The sequence below is a fragment of the Bemisia tabaci genome, chromosome 1 (assembly GCF_918797505.1).
Source record: "Bemisia tabaci chromosome 1, PGI_BMITA_v3".
Lineage (NCBI taxonomy): Eukaryota > Metazoa > Arthropoda > Insecta > Hemiptera > Aleyrodidae > Bemisia > Bemisia tabaci.
In genome coordinates this window covers 72,216,875-72,237,168 of record NC_092793.1, presented here as the reverse complement: position 1 = coordinate 72,237,168, position 20,294 = coordinate 72,216,875, and the positions used below count along the sequence as shown (strand labels likewise).

Here is a 20,294-nt window from a genome sequence, read left to right as displayed (position 1 = left end):
AAACTCGATTCTATGAAGAGAGATAGGAGATCATTTTGGACGTGTCTACGCTGAAAAGAAACCGTGTTGCACGCAAATTTTATGCTTACAGTTCCTTTCAGCGTAAATACGGACGTTTCAAACCATGAGTTGGATAAATTTGGCACCTGGTAATCAAAATTAAACTGTAATAAAAGGAAGAAGATAAAAACACGAGTGAAACTCACCACATGGCCTGAACAGAAACGGGTTTGAAGATATGCTGTCGGCCGCAGACGCTGACGCTGAAACCTCTGCAAGAAAAACGAGACATAGAATTAAACACAGAGTCACGATAATCGAGCAATTAAATGCCGCGGGAAATTCAACACAAACGGCCCATATGGGGTTTAATAACATCTCATCGCCATAAAAAAGAGCAGAGAACCTAGATTTTAGCTTATGAAACACTACATAAATAAAGCGAGACGCTCGCAAAATTACACGTCCGCTGTTGCCGAGAGAGCGAGGTGGGATCCGATGAAAACAGGGAATGTTGAGTGACATTTTTTGGGATTCAGACAAAAAAATAGAAAAAAGGAATAAGGTTAGAAGTCTCGGAGGAAGGTATGGTCTTGGCGCAAGAAAAAAATGTTTCGTAAAACTTTGAGATTACTCTTCTCGATTGCAGATACGTCAATTCTTCAAAAAAGATTAAAAAGATTAAAAGATTAAATTCTTCAAAAAGGATTACCACTTGTGTGGTATTTGAAATAGTAAAAAAAAAAAAAAAAAAAAAAAAAAAAATCACTTATCCTGATCGTGACGAACCCTTTAGTTAAAGATAAAAAATAAATGCTCAACTATATGTCGACCGAAAAAGTGTTGGAAGACTCTCCAAATAACTTCTCCTTGGTTGACCATGAAGTTCAATAATTTTAAAAGTACCATTATGCGATTTTCTCAACTTTAAACACATTCAAGAACTTGAATGTTCACAAAAAATAATCTGGTAAATTCAAGGTTTTCCCTGCAGGCGTCACCCTGATTCTCCGAAGGAAGGAAAACCGGGATTATGTGTTAACAAATAAAATAATGTGCCAAACAACGTTTTTTTGCTACGCGGGAGCTCGAATGAGCTTTTTCCCTCTGTAATGAGAATTTCAGATGTGTATTGCATTTTAAAGAAGGTTGGCAAAATCACCGACACTCTGTCTAAATAAGAAACATTCAAGTTTAGAAGGAGAAAAGCTATTCTCACACTCGTATAAATTACAGAATATCGACTATTTTTTAATCATTTGTTGTGGCTGAATCATTACCGTTTTCAAACAGTACAAATACATCTGTGATTTTTGCAGAACTCTGGCAACGCTTGTTACGTATTTCTTCGTGAAGAACTCGTAGACCGGACAATCAGCTCAAGTCGTAAAGTCCGCTTCTTCAACGCAAAAAGAGTCGACGATACGCGGAACGGACTCTTGTATTAGAGCCTTTTATCAACAAAGTATACTCAGTTATAAAAATGTTTAAAATCAAAGAAGAAGAAAAAGCTCACTGATGCAGCGTCCTTTCACCTTCCCCTTAGATGTTGCAAATCCGAACGAATAGGGAATCTCATTTACGAGTTTTTACACACGCAATGATTTTTGTTTTAAACTCGTTTGAAAAGCGTTAATCTATGCGGTTTTTTTCTGAAGAATAGAGGAATTTCGAAAAAAAATTAAGTTTTAGAACATTTATTACTCCTCCCTCATAAATGGTATGGTTAAAAATCATAGATATTGGTTCGCATGAAATCAGAAAACGCTCTGAAAGGAGAACTAATAAAGTCTTCCAGAAAATGGCAATGACCGAGTTTCCCCCGTGAAATAATAGAGTAAAAATGTGACTAAAGATGTGCGATGTCTTCAGCGTTGAGATATTTGAGTAGTTAAAAATAAATATTCGGCTTATGTTTACATGTTCTCGAAGTTAAATATTTACGCAAAATAGTGTATTTTGGTCCTACACCTAACAATGTGATTTTATAGGTTTGTTGAGCTAGTATGCCAAGCTACTTCATTCCCTTAAATTTCTTCATGAAGAGGATGGTCTTTCCGCTATAAATGATACGGAGCGTTCACATTCGTGTAAAAAAAGAGAGAAACAATTTGAGACAAAAGAGTGAAAGAAAGGTCATTATGTGAGGATAGGAATTGATTACAAAAAGATCAATTAATTCCTGGGAAAAGTAGAAACATACATGGAGTGTCAACATAGCCGAAGATAGAAGAGACGTATAACTCGATTATTATCTTTTCTCCCGAATCTGAGCGACAACGCATGGGCAGCATAGAGCGGAGCATTGCGAGTTCACGCTCGCGCCATCGCGCCTTCAATTTTCCAGATGCATCACGGACATCCGTCAAGCACGAATAGTTGTATCTCTGCGCCGTAATCAATACGGGTCCTTTCCCTGGCTCTATTTCCATGTTGGGCTGGTTCCGTTTGTCTTTTTTTACGGTGTTGCTTCGAAGGCAACGTGAGCAACACAGCCTGTAAGCACTGCGGTCTGATGGTTGAAATTTATGGCGCGACCCGACATCGAAAATCGATATATCACACGGCACAAACTGGGCTACATCTTGTCTAATCTTGCCGACAAATATACAGAAATAGTCTCACCGATCACGCTGCAGCTACTGAGGCTAAAATTTAATAGACTCAAAAGAATATTGGCAATTATCCGATTACTGGCTGTGATTGAAATGAGATCTCGATTTCTGAAGGGACCTCGTGATGGTAAAAACTAGGAATGCTCAGGAATTGCATCGACCGTCTAGTCTATTTAAGGGAAGTATCGGAGTGTTACTCGCGATTTTACGATAGGTGTCCTGGTGGTGTGTGGAGTCATTATAGCGAGTTTTAGTGAGCAGAGTGTCTAGCAATTTTCAAAGAAAAAATTCCCAGAAATTTCCCTGATGGAAACGGCAACAAAACTGGGGAAAAATTTAAAATTCCCGGACAGACGGAAAAAATAATTCCCTGACAAAAAGGGAAAATATTTCTAATTTGTCGACACGGTTGAACTGATTAGATGTAAGTAAGAATTTTTTTAATGTTTTAGGAATATAGTGTAAATAATAGAGCAAACTGTATGACGCCTTAACTTATGCGAGATATTTTTGCCTCATTTTTAAAATTTAAAAAACAGCAGCAGAGATTCTGGTAGAAATTTCCGCAAGAGTAAAATTCGCGAAAATGTTCTCGGAAAATCCGCATTTTTGATTTCCCTGACGTTTTCCTGACACGAAAATCGCTTGCAAAATGAAATTCCCTTAAATGCCGAATTTTTGCAGATTCCCTGAGGTTTTCCCTGACATTTCCCGGTTCTCCCAGTTATCCCGGTCGCTAGGCACCCTGGTGAGAAACCAAGCAAGTATTACTAAAGAAAAATGAGTTGCGCGATCAGAAAAATGAAGAGTGACGCTCATACGAGGAAAAGGAGGGGGCATTACAAGACGGAAAGCAAGCACACACTATTCTCGTACTTGCCTGAACTTAACATTTTTCTATCCTGCTGAAACGTCACAAAAATAAACCGAGAAAGAAGGGAGCCGAAGAGCTCTTTATCACTTAGAAACTTGACGCAGAATGAATGCGAATGTCTGAAATTTGTTGTGGTTGAAATATTTACTAGCGTTCCAAGTTCAAGACAACGCCCGAAGTTTATTTCCCTTCCGGCGAGGCTAAAACGGTTATGATTTTTTCAGCGTTCCCGCCACGGAAACGCATCTTTGTTGACTCGCAGACGCTGAAAAGCCTACGGATGGGGGATAAGGGAGGGAGAATCCCGGAATTTCGGGAGAAAAATGTGGAACCCTTCCAATAAAGAGAGGAAAAAGCTATTCCCGCCGAAAAAATTGTCAATATTTTATCAGCTCAAGGAAATTTAACGTTACGAGCAGACGAAGGGTTTAAAAATAAATTCGTGGCGCTGAGAGGACGAGGAACGACGGAGGATGGGAAAATGCGACAGCGGACAACATATAATTGACGTCGCTTGGAATAATAACATTTTCAGATGTGGCTATTAAGACCGAAAACTTTCTGACGAGAGATGAGCTCGTTTCGGTTATTTTGTACGAAAAAGGGAGTTGCCCCGTTTAGAGAAGGAGGAAACTTATTTCGTAAACCTCTCGCTTCTGGGCCTCTTCTCTCAGTTAAAACCGAAAGGCTGAAAAACCGTCCGCACGATTAAATGTCGCGGTGAAGTAAACTTCGATTTTTTGATAATTATCAGCTTTTATTTCTTTATCGAATCCGTATGGTTTTTGTAAGTTTCGATTGGCGACAATTTTATAGGAGCACGCAAATAGTCATCTAATCAGATTCGGTGGCGCTTCCATCAAACTGGCAAAACTGTTGATACTCAGTTTAAATCCATTGAATATATCGATCTTAGGCGAGGCAGACTGTCTCACCTCGAGTCGATTGCTTAACAGATTTAAATGGAGAGAAACCAGTGTTGACAACTTGCAAAAATCGCCGCTGATTCAGATAATACACTTGTCTTTTCAAGGTGTAAGTCGACTCGGGTGTGCGAGACTTTTCGTGGCTCTTGTCGCCTGGAGTTCCTTTAATTTTGCTGGATAGGCATCAAAACCAAATGAAAAGCACAAATAGTCACCTATTTTAAAAATAAACCGCCCTCTTGCCTTATTCTTTGATAGACTCGAACATGAAAATATTTGTAAAAATCTTGTACATCGATAGCTATAGTTGAGAGCATAGAGTACATAGAGTCGTAATGTAAGTGGGTGAGCTGGCGCCACTTTTAAGCATTTTCCAGGTCCCGAATTCCGAGACTCCGGTGTGACGCCGGGTCACTTTTCGATACATAATCGATTGTTTGCGATACACGGGTACCCGGCCATCCGATGTAAACAAAGAAGATAGGAATCACCACGTATTCCACACCGCCATTTTGGATCGAACATGTATCGAAAAAGTGACCCGACCTCGGCGCACACCGGGCTCGGAGCTCGTCGAGCAGAACATGGCGCCAGCTCTGCCATTTACATTACGACTCTCTTAAGAGATGCGTTTAGATTTCAGATTGTGAGGTTAAAAGTCAATTTGCTCACGTTTGTCTGAAAAATGAACCCAGTTTGCTCCTGTGGAAAAATGGAAAAAAGGGAAGAAATGAAAGGGGTGGAAAGAGAGGGGATCTTACCCGTCGCCGTCGAGAGTGATAGCGGTGTCGGCGAGGACCCGTAAGACGAGACCAACGGTGGTGCGCTGGTTGCAGTCGATGCCGAGCAAACAGCTCTCCTCCGAGTCCTGCCGCCCGTTGCACGACACCACCACCAGGTAACGCGTCCGCCCCGGGTGAGCACTCTCCAATTTCACAGCCTGAACACACACAAAAACACAAATTAACAACAAAATAATAGACCAAAACTTAAACAAATAAAAAATGAAAAATATTTCAAACGCGGAGAAAGATAGTTCAATGGACCGCCACACCAAGTACAGGAAATTAAGTGTCACAATGCAGCATGAATTAACTGGACTACATTTTGCAATTGGACTACATTTGGCGATTAGGAATTACAGTTTCTGGCTTATCCGTAAAAACACGTATGTGCATAGGGAAACTAATGGTACATACGTTGTTTCTAAAATGAGCCAGAAATTGTAGTTCTTAATTGCAAAATGCAGCCCAATAGGGAACAAATTTTTACATTCCGCTTGACGCATACGCATGAGGGGCTTCATAGAGTCCTTAACGCTACATTTCGAATTTTTCAACCCCCTCCCCTTCCCTCCCACCTCGTGACGCTTTTGTTACGTAGATCTCTTCCCTGTAACACGTAAAAACAAACTGACGTAAAGCTCTCCTCAATCCCCACTCCCCCCTAGAGGGCTACGTGTTTATGAGCGGCCCTTACAGTTTTCGCACACTGGAAAACAAGTCTCTTGGGTCCACAGTCCTGACTCTAATCAAAAATTTGACAAGAATAGATACTCTTGATTCGATCGGATTTTTGCTTACATCAGAGGAAAATCCGCTTAAATTAAGAAGCTTTGCTCTCGATTCAAGCAAAAATCCGACTGAATCCAGAATATTCTTCTTCGTCAACTTTCGTAAGAGCAGGAACTCCGTATCCAAGATGCTTTTTTTCTCAGTGCGGGGTGAGGGAAGTTTGAGGATGAAACCGCGACTGATTTTAGCCCCAAGGATTTTCTTGTACACCTGGCTTTGTAGATTTCAGAAACCTATGCTGTACAGTTTTTGCAGATCATTCATAGGCGGAGGAGGGGACGATCCGATCTCGAACACTGGAATAGAATCCAGGAATCTTCCGCCCGGACCAAAGACCGGTTTCTACTTTTGGCATGAAATGCGCCTTCTCCGGAGAACGCGCATGTTCTAGGGTACGCAACAAGATCCTTCCAGGCTTATGAAACAAAGTTATGATCCATAGCTATAGCAACAAGTACGGAACGTAACTTCGTTGTTGCAGTTATCGCTAATCTCTGTCCACAACAGCGCACACTAAATAAATTCTCAGAAAATTGTAAAGCTCTTCCTCCCGACCGAGAGGAGAGTACGTGTCGTGTCGTGCCTCGCGATGAATCGATTAATCCGTCATTTAAACCTATGGAAAAGGATCGATTATCAGAGTATTCCGAAGTAATCGATTCTTTGCCATAGCTTCAAATGGGGAAATATCGATAGATCACAAGGCTTCACGTTGAAGATGCGCGGAGGCACGTTCGATGTCTGTAAATCGTGCACTGTCGTGCTAATGCAGAAAACCGTACGTGCGTTCGGATGTCGCGTAATTTCTTGTAAAAAATATTTACTTTTGAATTTGCATGCAGTTATGAATATTTTCCCTTTGAAATGTTAGCTACATCAGATTAGATTGTCTGGGAATCCTCTGAAAAACTGGAGGAGAGTATTGACAAGTTTCCCCAAAAATTCATACATCAGGGTGTCTACTAAAACAGGCTGGTCCAAAATAAGTACTTTTACAGTACTTTTTCAGTATATTCTTGAGAAATTCCGTACCTCCTTAAACAGAAAAATTCCGTACTTTTTCAGTACCTCCATTCGACGAAATTAGAAAAAAAAAATCAAAAAATTCCAGACCTTTTTGCGGAATTTCCGCACTTTTTCAGTACTTCCAAACCGCCCTTAAAAATCAAAACTATTTCTGGACTTTCCGGAAATTCCGGACTAGTAGACACCCTGTACATGCTTGATAAAAGGAAATTCGGCAACTTGCGAACGTTCATGCGAGGTTTTTCCGTAGGACGGCAGTACATGCGCACATCTGGACTCGTGTACGCAGCAAAATATTTGAACTTTAAACAATTGCCCTGAAAGTTGGCCACTTGCACGCGAGTGTGAAATGACTGGCTCTACCCTGTTCCGATCAACGAGGTTGAGAATCCGACAGCCCACCGCGTGTTTAATTTTGCACAGTTATTTATACCTGGACGATGTGTCCTACCAGTGGCGTAGCCTAAAATCATCTGCCATCGATATTTTACCATTCGAAACTATATTAAGAATCGATTATTGAAGTGTTCGTTGCCAACACCTGATAATCGATCACACCGTGCGGAACTGCATAACATGGTTTTTTTCGCGTTGGGTTCATCAATTTGAGATTCACTCATTTGCAGTGATTGCTCGACTAAAAACGCGGAAACCGGGGTAGAGGAAATCATTGGAGGTATTAGTATTTTTGGTTCATCCATAATCTGATACCAACAAAAAACGATTGTATGACTAGCGCATGCAACCGACCTATTTAGGAGAGAAAAAACGAAAGGTAACTGTGATCACGATGTCCTACTGATGCACGCCTTGCACATTCATCGGAATAAACAGTGGATTTTTCGCAACGGAAGTATAGGTGCATAATGAACGCCCATCTGAAGAGGGAGTGAATGTGGCATCGATAAAAACGGGAAAGCTCATTATTCAAAAACCGGAGGGTAATTTACGAATGGCGTGTTGTGATTTGCGATTAGTCGATTGATATGTCATTGAAAACTATGAAAAAGGATCGATTATCGGAGAGCTTGCAATGAGCATCTTAACAATCGATTCTTCGCCATAGCTTTGATTGGGGAAATATCTGAAGCCGGCAATTTACGCGGAGATTCGTCAATTTTACGCGCGACTGAAGACCAAGCGGAAGCGCGGAAGATATTGGCACTACAGGGATTCTCCTTGCTCTGTTGCCACATTAATGTGCCCTAGCATTAATAATGTGCCCTAGCACTATAACATACCGAAAAATAAGTTTCCTTTCAATACGCTCATTTTGAAACATAAGAGACACATTTTGAAGAAATAATTGGAATATGATTTCAAGCCATTTTAGAAAGCACTTGGGACATTCATGATTTTGAAAAACCCCATTTAAGATTTAAAAAACAAATGTTTCTTATTAAATCTATGGTCAACAAAAATTTTAAAATCAGAAAGAATATTTGAACTATATTTTGCGATTAGGGGCTACAATATGTGTATTCTGCGACTACATCCGTAGAAAAAACTTATAGGCATTGGGAAACGAATGATTCATACGTTGTTATAATAAACTGAGCTACATATTGGAGATCCTGATTCCAAAATGTATTTCATGACCATATTCATAAACATTACGTTGATAATTTAAGAAAGCTTTTAAAAATGTTTTATAAATCATTAAAAGAGGACATGAAAAACTTTAAAAGCCTTCCATGACTTACAACTTTTAAAAAATGTTTGTAAAACGATTAAAACTTTTTAATATTTTTAAAGCGCATAAAGGTCACTGAGACAGTAGACCAATGAGAAAAAACCTTGGAAAACATAGGGATTTCTTTACTCGACGAAACAAAAAAATAATAAGGGAGCATTGAAAACATTTACGGAAGTAATATTTACCATTTTTAGCGTTTCCTCGGGCCTGAGTAGATAGAACATAGACTGAAGATGTTGTTGAATGTCTGAATCCCGACCCCTGAGTTCGGAGGGTTGTTGGGCGAGTCGTTCGCTTGGCGGCATGACAACTGCCGTCCCTTTGCCCGCAAAGTAACATTCGCTAAGACTGAAACAGAAAACAAAGTGATTTTCCTCGGTTAAGTAATTATTAATTGCTCATAGCGATAAAATTACATTATCCATTGATATAGTGTAGTACATAGTAATATATATGTCACAGGCAAATAGTAAAATCAGGCATTTTGTCAAATGCCTCGGCAAATAGTCAAATATTCTAACTTAGAGCGAAATTCTAATTCTTTTCCTAATTTCAGACAAAATAATTCATTGCTCCTGCAAGAAAAGATTTTCAATAAAAATTTGCACACACACACTAGTATTTTAAACAATTTTTAGCTCCTGAAGAGTCACTGATCTTGAAATTTTCAGCATGTCGTAAAATATAGAATTTTCGGAATTTCAACATTTAAAAATAAGAGAGGCAATTGAAGAGGAAAATACAATAAGATTTCGTAGGTTTGATGAGTGATTTTTCCAAAAATAGTGAAAAATCGTGAGCTCTTCGCCATAAATACACAAAATTTTGTAGACCGTCAAAATTTGACTATCTGCCTAGGCATTTGACAAAATGCCTGATTTCACTATTTGCCTGCGACATAGTAATAAAGTAGTAGTAGTAGTAGTAGTAGTAGTAGTAGTAGTAGTAGTAGTAGTAGTAGTAGTAGTAGTAGTAGTAGTAGTAGTAGTGCAGTATAGTAATATAAATATCCAGTATAGTGATATATATCCAGTATGATAATATAGTATCCATTATAATAATTATAAGTAAGTAAGTAAGTAAGGCCGGGCTGGCCGGCGAGGCGCCCTTAAGGGGCCAAGGCAACTGGCAACTGCCGTCGTGCACCCCGAAGTTGGACCGTACTCCTTAACATATCTTCGTACTATTGACACATTGAGTATCATCTATATTTCCGCAAGGCTCAGCGGCCGTCTGATAGCCAACGGAAGGTCATATCAAAGACTGTGGCAGACGCTGCAGAGCACGGACTTTCGGAGCACGGCCATGCCTCCACCGAGTTGGACTGTGTTGATGCAATCTACACTGATAGGTAGCGCTGGCAGTCGCGCACACTACGAGTGATTACCGATTTTTCACAACCCAATCGAACAGTGCAGACGGATTACTTACTGGGTGACTATGTCCCTCCCGCACCCTGTAACCTCGAAGGGTCAGGGTATTGGAGTGGCATAGTCATCCACAGTCACGATGACTGATATTTGAGTGTCCTCAAATATCAGTCACCTCCGGGGATTGAACCCGGGACCTCAGTGTTGGCAGCGAACTGCCTTGACCACTACACCACTGAGGCTGACTGTATCCATTATAATAATTATATATAAACACTATATAAATTGTGACCGTCCACTAGAAAAGGGGCTACAATCCACAAACGTTCAGAATTGGGAGATTTACGTCAGAACATGAAAAAATTATTTAAGGGACATTCTGAGACATAAAACGCCCAAAAATTTCGGACTCAAATCAAACTCGAGTTGCGGCGGTTTAAGGTTCGCAGTTCAAAAAACAAACAAACGAGACAAAGCTTTCTAAAACTATGATCTGCCATATCCAGACTACTAAAATACCAGGGCCGGATTTAGGGGGTGGCCACATAGGCCGCGGCCCATGGCGGAAAATCTAGGAGACGGCAAATTTTGTAATTTTTTTACAAGTAGGTATAAAAAAAAATCTGATTTAGAAAAAAAATTAATGACGAAAAAAGGCGACAAAATCTCTCATTTCCTGAGAGTATAGTAATTTCTAATTTTGTAGTCTTTCAAAATACAAGAGACAGCATCTTTAATTATTCGAGTTAAGAGGGAAACCAAACACGCAATTTGGCCTGGAACGGCGCGGCTTAGACCGAATTTTGGGATTTTTGGGATTAATGGCACGTTTGTAGCGCTTTTTTCCCCCGTTGAAAATATCGTAAATTTCCCCGAGGGGCCTGCGTTGGTGTGAACTGTGGTGTAAAGGGAGGAGGGAAGATGCAAGCGACGGTAATTATATTAAGCGTCGCTACATCGCGATGGGTCAACGATTCCTCTTGAAAGCAATCAGTGTATTCTGTCGCGTTTACGAAATAGAGTATCGATGACCAACTTTTGGAAATCAGTTTCTCTTTAAAATTTTCATGACAAAATTTAAAGGAGCTTCCGCTGCTGAAACTTCAAAATTCATACTCATCTCTTTTGCTTATTTTGAACTAGAAACTTCCGAAGGGACCTCAAGAAACATCATATCTCAATTTCTTGCCTTTTACCCATTTCCCAAGGGTTCAGGGCCGGTTAAGACTCAGTGCTTATTACACGAAAATATACTTCGAAGGGTTGGAAACAAGATGTTCATTTTCAATTAAAAGTTTAAATGGATATTGTTGGCTGTGGTAAGCTACATACACACGGCCACGAGGTATTGATGCTAGCGGCGGAAAACAGGCGCACTGCCACTCTGCCAACTAGTCCAGGCAATAGGGAAGTTCTTGGGGAAAATTTCCCGGAAAACTTTTTGATGAGTGATTCCTATGTATTTTTGGACGCTGAATCCGAATTTCGCATTTGTCTAAAGATCTTTTCGCCGCTAAAGCCGCCATTTTGAAAAAATGGCCTAAAAATGGCCTAAAATCCCAATTTTTGAAAATATCTCGCTTATTTTTGATTTTTTGACCAAAGTAGTTATTTTCAAAAATAAACTACATAAAATTCTAAAGAAAACAGGTTCTTATCAATTTTTTGATATGACTGAAATTTCAGCCGCCAGAGCGCGCTGAAAAAACCGCCAAAATTCGAATTTCGCGAAACTTGCGCTTTTCTCGTGAATAACTTTTCTCGGGGTGACTCTAAGTGAAAAATCTTAACTATTAAACTTATAAAGCAACAAATGTAATACTAGGAGTTGCTTTTTTTATTTTTCTTAATCGTGGACGCCACTGACAAGCTTTTGAAGTTGGACTGAAAAAAGCTGAACCGAGCATGGACAGGGTTCGCCAGTGTCTGCGTAATTTCTCTTCTGTGGATTTTTCTAGAGGACTTATTTACGAGTCAGATTGTAAAATTTCATTGGAAGGTGACACCCCCCCCCCCCAAGACTCCCGAACAATTGAATGTCACAAATTACCTCCCCCCCCCCCCCTCTTCACTCTGGCAATTACCGCTGTTTTTAGTGAATGAAACGTGAATGCAATGATTTCATCGGTGATATTTCGAGCAAAAGTTTATGTTAAGTTAATTTAAAACACATGGAAAAAAAATGGAAACACTGATTTGCATGTTCAGGGAGTAGTGAGATTTCACATATGAAACATAGCTCTGAAAAATCGACGAAAACTATTCGGCGCGGGGCCAAACGACTCTGTGCAACAAAAATCCGCCGTCAATGACATGAATCGAATGTTTTTCATCAATTACCTCTTCTGATGGGCTTAACCCACCGTAAAGTGAAGATTTTGTGTTTTTACGCATGCCCTCTTCTGTGAGAAGAGACAGCGGGAACGGTGACAGCTCATATGACAAAAACGTTGCAAGTTCCTCATCCGACTTTTTAGCAATGCAAATTCTTCGGTAAATCAAATGAGGATCGACAGGAATAATATCATCTTGAAAATATACGGCTGACTTGGCTCCTTGGCTCCTGGCTTCGAATCAGCTCTGGTGGTGGGTGAAGACATAGATTTGCTGGTGTTGCTAATTGCGCATAGCAAAGAGGTACCAAATGTATTTTTCATGAAGACAGCTAGGGGTAATAAGCCCCAAGTCTTGTACAACCGAGAAAGTGTTGGCGATTAAATAATTTCGGATAATATTCGTTTAATTCACGCTTTCACTGGGAGTGATACTACCTCGGGAATTTTTAATCAAGGAAAAGTCAAATTATTGAATATTTTAAAAAAAAATCACGATTTAATCAAATCTGCAGAGGAATTTAATGACTCGAAATCAACACGTGAAATCATTTCTGCTGCAGGCCAGAGGTTGTTTCTTGCACTTTACGGCCAAAGACATTGAGAAAGTTTCTCTGAATAGGTACAGATACGGCTGCTTTATAAAATATTCATTTCAAAATAAACAGAATCTTGGGTCTTTGCAGCAGGCTGCAGCAGAGCATGCATTCCAAACTTATTTGCAGGTCCAGGAGTGGCAGGGTGAGAAAAAGGATCCCTGCAATTGGGGCTGGAAAGCCACCAAAAATGGGCTAACGCCTATAACAACTTTGGATCCACCAGCTCCCGAAAATATTTTAAAGCTAATTGCCTGCAAGTGCAAGAAAGGTTGCCGCAAGACTTGTGGGTGCCGTAAAAATGGCTTACGATGCACCATTCTCTGTCAGATGTGCAATCAATCCTGCGATAATTTTCAAATGGAAGATACCCTACAAGGAGAGGAAGAGGAAGGGGACGTCGATGAACCGGAAATTATGACATTCTTAGATGATAATCAGGATTGTGAATCTGGCTCATCTACGCCATCAACGCCAGTACCTGGTCAAAAATCTGAAACAGACAGTGAGTATGACGAAAGTAACATGGAAATTGAAGAACCAGCGACAAGGGTACTGCGCTCAAGCAAAGCAGTGCAACGTATTGATTCGGAAACATCCAATCAAAAAAACAAGAACTCAGATGAGTCAGATGTGCCACAAACTGATCTAACGAAAATTCCGGGACCATCTACAATGCGCTGTAGAAAATAATTAGGTAGATGCTTGATTTGCATTTTTTAACTTTGTATGCACAGTACAATTTCTTCAAAACTTGGTTGATTTGTGAAAATTCAGAGAACTCTGAAATGTTTTTATTGCAACTTGAAAAAACTATGCAACTGTAATAATACAGTCCGTCTACTTTAAGTAGGCTTCTTTCCGTCCATTTTCCCTATTCCTGTCCAAAAAAATTATTCATAAGAACTTATAGAAATTACCTGATGAACTATTAATGTTACTCGAAATATCACCGATGAAATCATTGCATTCACGTTTCATTCACTAAAAACAGCGGTAATTGCCAGAGTGAAGAGGGGGGGGGGAGGTAATTTGTGACATTCAATTGTTCGGGAGTCTTGGGGGGGGGGTGTCACCTTCCAATGAAATTTTACAATCTGACTCGTAAATAAGTCCTCTAGAAAAATCCACAGAAGAGAAATTACGCAGACACTGGCGAACCCTGTCCATGCTCGGTTCAGCTTTTTTCAGTCCAACTTCAAAAGCTTGTCAGTGGCGTCCACGATTAAGAAAAATAAAAAAAGCAACTCCTAGTATTACATTTGTTGCTTTATAAGTTTAATAGTTAAGATTTTTCACTTAGAGTCACCCCGAGAAAAGTTATTCACGAGAAAAGCGCAAGTTTCGCGAAATTCGAATTTTGGCGGTTTTTTCAGCGCGCTCTGGCGGCTGAAATTTCAGTCAAATCAAAACATTGATAAGAACCTGTTTTCTTTAGAATTTTATGTAGTTTATTTTAGAAAATAACTACTTTGGTCAAAAAATCAAAAATAAGCGAGATATTTTCAAAAATTGGGATTTTAGGCCATTTTTTCAAAATGGCGGCTTTAGCGGCGAAAAGATCTTTACACAAATGCGAAATTCGGATTCAGCGTCCAAAAATACATAGGAATCACTCATCAAAAAGTTTTCCGGGAAATTTTCCCCAAGAGCCCCTATTTGATGCCCAATTGCCTGGACTAAACCGTATGAGCCTTAAAACGTTGCCAAGTTTTTTCCGATAAAAACCGAAATTACTGGGACAATTTTCCACGTAATTTCATCTAAAATATCTGAAAATTTTAAGGAAAAATATGCATGAATGTCGTCACAAATACATGTTTTATCAAAGGAGATTTGGCAACTCTCGAGTGTTGCCGATTGCCTCTCAAAAAACATTTATTTTAAAGAGCTTTATAAAAAAATTTCCTTGAAATTTTCAGACACTTCGGATCACATTACGAACCAAATTTCTCTAAAAAATCAGAAGAAAACCGTTTACCAATTTCCCGAAAATTCGTGATTTGTCAAGGGAGATTTGTTAATGCCCAGAAGCTCATACGGTGTTCTTCCTTAGCACGGCAGCACTGATTGTGAGAAAAATGGGCGGCTCTTGACTCTTGGATCGTGAGCTCCAACCGGCGGTCGGGAAGAGGGTGTGTCGTAACATTCGATTAAAACACGAGGCATGGATACTGAATACCGATGCGCACAACTTGGACGACACTCGGAGACGGGTTAGAAGAAGGGGTGTCGCTAAAATATTATATGAAACTAAATCCTTGAAACTGCGAGAAAGAAAAAAACCTGTAACAACGACGGGGAAATCTCCATTACTCTACAGAAATTCCTTGAGTTCCCCCACCCTCGAGACAGGTGTGTGGTATTTTCTGAGGTTGGTTTCTTGCGTAATGGAGTAACTGAGAGGGGACGTCTCGTCGATGGTCGATGATAGTAAGCGAGTCGCTGTGTCGAGGTCACTCGACTGCACGAGTGGTGAACTGGTGAACCGGTGAGAAGTAAACAAACGCCATCATTACCCGACCGGTTTTGCGCATATGCAGTCGCATGTGTCTTCTCACTGCCGTGCCGCGCGCCGCCATGCGCCGTGCAATTGCACATCCGCGCATGATTCCATTTTCAAGGGGCGTTGTTCATCAACTTGTGTGGCTCACGGCATCCGGCTCCACCGTAGCATTTTCGAAAATAACCTTAAGGAATAACGCAACACAGCCGGAGCGGAAGAATGAAGCACATTCGAGGAGTTTTCTGCTAAATCGTCGTTTCCCTAACTACACGGAGAAAAACACTTCAGGCATGAGACCCGAAGTTGAGGTCATATGGATCTCTGAAGTTTTCGGACCACGCATCTGAAAACTTGAGGTCCAGCTGTCGAAGTTCGGGTCACACATCTGAAGGACTTTGATATATACCGAGGGATTCGGGTGACACATCTGAAGTACTCCGGTACATACCCAAGTACTCAGATGTCAGACCCGAACTTCGGCAGTTAGACCTCAAATTTTCGGATGCGTGATCCGAAAACTTCAGAGATCCATATGACCTCAACTTCGGATCCCATGTGCGAAGTTTTTTTCTCCGTGTGTATTTCAATGTTGCCTAATTTCCCCAACGCAAATTGCATTTTTACCAGGAGAATCCTGGGAATTCTGACTGAATATTTCACTGAATTTCTTCTGATCAAATGCAAAAATTATGCTAAGGTGCGTGCTTGTATAAAATTCAATAATTAGCGTCAATTTTGCGACCATGGAATGGAGTTACTTCCCTTTGTCCAGGAAATGACGAATTTCAGAGACTTTGCCGAGGGATAGGGTGCACAGAGAGGGGTCCAGGGGTCTGGACCCCCCCCCCCCCGGCCTGGTTAATTGTACCTTTTTTTTACTTTTGGAGGGCAGACATAAATTATTACCACGTACACAAAATAATGTAAATTTACCGTCACGTTTTTGAATGGACCCCCCCCCCCCCTTAAAAAATTCCTAGCTACGCCATTGGAATGAATAATGGGAATCTACACGGATGATAACTGGTGATAGGGGTTGCTGGATTCCATACAACATATGATGATTTTCAGGAAAACTAGGAACCCAGGCTAAATATCTGATAATGGAAATAGTAGAAAGAAGTTTCTGTTATAAGTGTTAATTACGCATCTGGTTACGATTACGAGCGGCGAGATAAGAACTGTCAGAAATCTAGTAGTAGCTACCAGATTTCCCAAGACTCATTCCAAGTCAGGAATCTAGTGCTTTCGACCCAGAAGCCGGCCTCTACACATCCCTGCTAAGGAAGAACGCCGCACGAACATTCGAACGTTGGTAAATTTCCTCCGGAAAATTTTTCATTTTTAAGGGGGTAACATGGATATTTCTACTTGAAATTTTCAAAAAAATTAGATCTAATCACGGGTATGATTCCCTAAAAAATTTGATAAAAAAAAAATCACAAATTTCCCTAAAAATTCATATTCTATTGGAGGAAATTTGACAGCGTCGAAGGGCTTATACAGCGTTTTTCCTTAGCATAGCAGTACAGAGCACATTCGGAGTTTCGCTGGCTCTGTTCACTTGCACTGTGCTACCGTACTAAGGAAGGCCGCCGTATGAATATTCGAGAGTTGCCAAATTTCCCTTGAAAAAACATGTATTTTTGACGACATTTATGCACATTTTCCTTAAAAATGTTCAGATATAATAGATTAAATTATGTACGGAACTGTCTGAAAATTTTGGAAAAAAATATTCACAATTTTCCCTGTAAATTCGATATTTATCGAAGGAAACTTGGCAACGTCTGAAGGCTCATACGGCGTTCTTCCTTAGCACGGCAGTGTGTTCATAGCGAGTAAGTGTCGGCTGATTGGAATTATGTCCGGCCGTGCGTGTCCACACGATTCCATTGTCTTTCTGGGGACTTTTCCCGGGACTTTCTTTTTTCCGCGGAGGGCGCCGGCCCGGGCGGGGGGGGGGGGGGGAGGCAACCTGGCGATGGCCGCGGAGCAAAGGAAAGTGGCGAAGTGAGGTCAGGCCTAGATCGGCGCAGCTCGCGGTCGGCGGTCGCGGATTGTCATGCATGAGTTGACACGCCGCGTCACGTCCAAGCGGTGAATGCTTAATCGTCCATGTTGTCAAACTCCTTCATCGGGTCGGCTCGGAAGAAATAAAAAAAAAAACCTACGCCCACTTGGAAAAATCACATTCATTACAACCGAGAAAACACTTTCCTTCCAGATTTTTTATCGAGCTCAGGAAAAAAAAACTCGTTGCGCCGAGTGGAGGATTTTACTTGTGAAAACGAAAGTTTTCGACGTATTCGACGTCATGACGAACGACTAGTTTGGTATGGTCATCTTACTGGAACAGGGTGTCTAGTTTTTTTCATTTTGGGAGATCCTGATTTTTCCTGAATTTTTACTGCAAAATCTTGATTTTATAATTTTTCCAAATCCTGATCTTGTGCGGAGAAAAAGTGTTTCTCCGCGAGGCGAATGTAACCTCACAAAAATAGCTCGATAAGAAAATCCGATCGGACGACCGACTTTTCTCATATCCTGATTTTTCGACCGATTTTTTCTCAAATCCTGATGAAATCGAGATTAAATCCTGATAGAATCGAGAAAATCCTGATGCTAGAAACCTTTAGAGTGATAGAAGAAAGGCTGTCAAAGAAGATACCTATTTGGGTATCTCCTAGGAGGAGATGAAGGGGACGATCAGTAAAATAATGGCGACAACGAGTTTTACAAGAAACTAGGGAGGGCCAACTCCCAGAAAAACTATTGGAGGACAGAGACTGCGGCAACTAGGGGTCGCAGAGCGCGAGAGCGCTGTGAAAGCGGCTCCTAGGTATGTGTCCACGGAATGTTTTCCCACAATTTGTCGCTGTGAAAAGTCGCAATTCTCAGAATTGATATCCTTTCCAGGAACAACCATTGGAGCGACTTAGAACGGAAGAAGAAGCAGCCAAAGAAAAGTATGCGTCATTTTGTTGCTCATTCGATTGTACGATTTTAACTATATTTCGTTGCCTTCACTGATCATTTAGTTTTACCCTGTTTCCTTCACCTGCATGGTGAGGTGTGCTTGAGGCTGTACTTACTCTACCGATTATTTACAGTTTTCAAGTCGCTGATGCTGTTCCCTGTATGCTTCAATAAAGCTGTTGAGAAATTTGGCAATGCGGGAGTGAAACGGTAAATGGAACGGCACCAAGCGGTCTGAGTCTCACCGACGGATGAACCCATCTGAAACCATCCGCAAAATTGTCGCTGTTATTCTTTTCTTCGGCTCAAATTTGGCGCATACTTCGTTCTCTGCGAAAAAGAAAGCTGGGCCTTGAATAAGACTCGCGATTGTCGCCAAGTTTCATTATGGCATTCGGACTCATTCATGACACTTGATGACGGAGGGAAATCGAAATTAAGGTAAAAGTGAAAATATTCCCCTCGGACACAGAACTCCGATGTCTCTTTCTCTGTGAATAATTTCTTTTCCCAAGCATTGCCGATCGGATTGAGCCATGTTGTTTGGACGTATTTCTGGCAAACGGAACCATGCGCATTGAGACATGAGCCCTGAGACTCGCAAGAATATATGCGTAACAGGGCTCACTAGGGTGCGGCTTATTTTCGTCATGTAGGGAAATCGACGAGGTCCGTGTGGCAATCGATGCTCTCTATGAAAATAATGAGCTGTATGCAATTTGAGCCAATTTGAAGCTTTTTTAGCTGATGCTCAAAGGGATCAAAACTGCGGGCAAAATTACATTAGTTTAAACGGGCGTAAAATTGCCGACTAACACCGTCGATATTCATTACTCTCTCCGATGGTAAATATTTTCTGAGAGGAAATTTGGCAGCATGGGAATGCTCATACGTCGTTTTGACATAACACGGGTACATATAGGCAACAGTGTTTGCTCCATTTTCCCTCTGGGTGGAAGTGGCTGAATCCACCCCTGATCGTGCTCCACGCAACTGGGACGGTGGACGAGGTGCAGCGTGCTAGAGCGCGATTTCCCATATCTCGGCGGCACTTTGCGGCGAGCGGGTGTTGACAGAAAAATTGGGTCAAGATCAGCGACTAAATATAAAAACAGAGCAAGGTTACGACATGGTCTCATACCTATGTAGCCGGAGTGAAATGACGGTTCATCCCCGGAAACACTTGCGAATCCCAGACAGAGCCTGAGCACCCCATCTTCATTCACTACATTGCTAAACGCAATGTTTACAAAACTACGTTTCTGGAACGCTCATAAAATCGTCAATGGAGCTCCTACTTGTGTCAAACATTTGCAATTGAAGGACTGATTCTGCTGCAAAATTTCGCGAAAAACACAATGGTGCCACTGGTTTTCTCTAAAGTTAACTCCAAAGCTAAAAAAAGCTCTTTAAGTTGAGGCTGTAATGTAGGGGATATCCCACGCTACCCTGAAAGTTCATCTCTTTATCAAGTCAAACTCTCCGATTCTGCTGTAAAATTTCGCGAGAAACACAATGGTGCCGCTGATTTCCTCTAAAATTGACTGCAAAGCTGAAAAAAAAATTCTCTAAGTTGAGGCTGTAATGAAGGAGATATCCCACGCTACCCTGAAAGTTCATCTCTTTATCAAGTTAAACTCTGCATACCGAGATAGGGAGCAAATACACTAGCAGGGTTGCCGTGTTCACAGATTTGCAGTGCCCAAACAAAGTGGCAACCTTGTTAATGTAACCCCATCTGTGCACAGAGAGTTTGACTTTTAGAGACGGACTTTCGGGGTAGCGTGGGATATAGCCTC

The 20,294-nt window shown here is 41.0% G+C and overlaps 1 protein-coding gene across 1 annotated transcript in view; it reads right to left on the bottom strand.

Moving 5' to 3' along the window:
- The window catches only part of ssh (Protein phosphatase Slingshot), a 142,943-nt gene that overhangs the window by 22,733 nt on the left and 99,916 nt on the right, over positions 1–20,294 (bottom strand). The window contains 3 exon segments of the mRNA XM_019045645.2: positions 207–272; positions 5,177–5,355; positions 8,897–9,059. Coding sequence (XP_018901190.2) covers positions 207–272; positions 5,177–5,355; positions 8,897–9,059 — 408 coding nt within the window.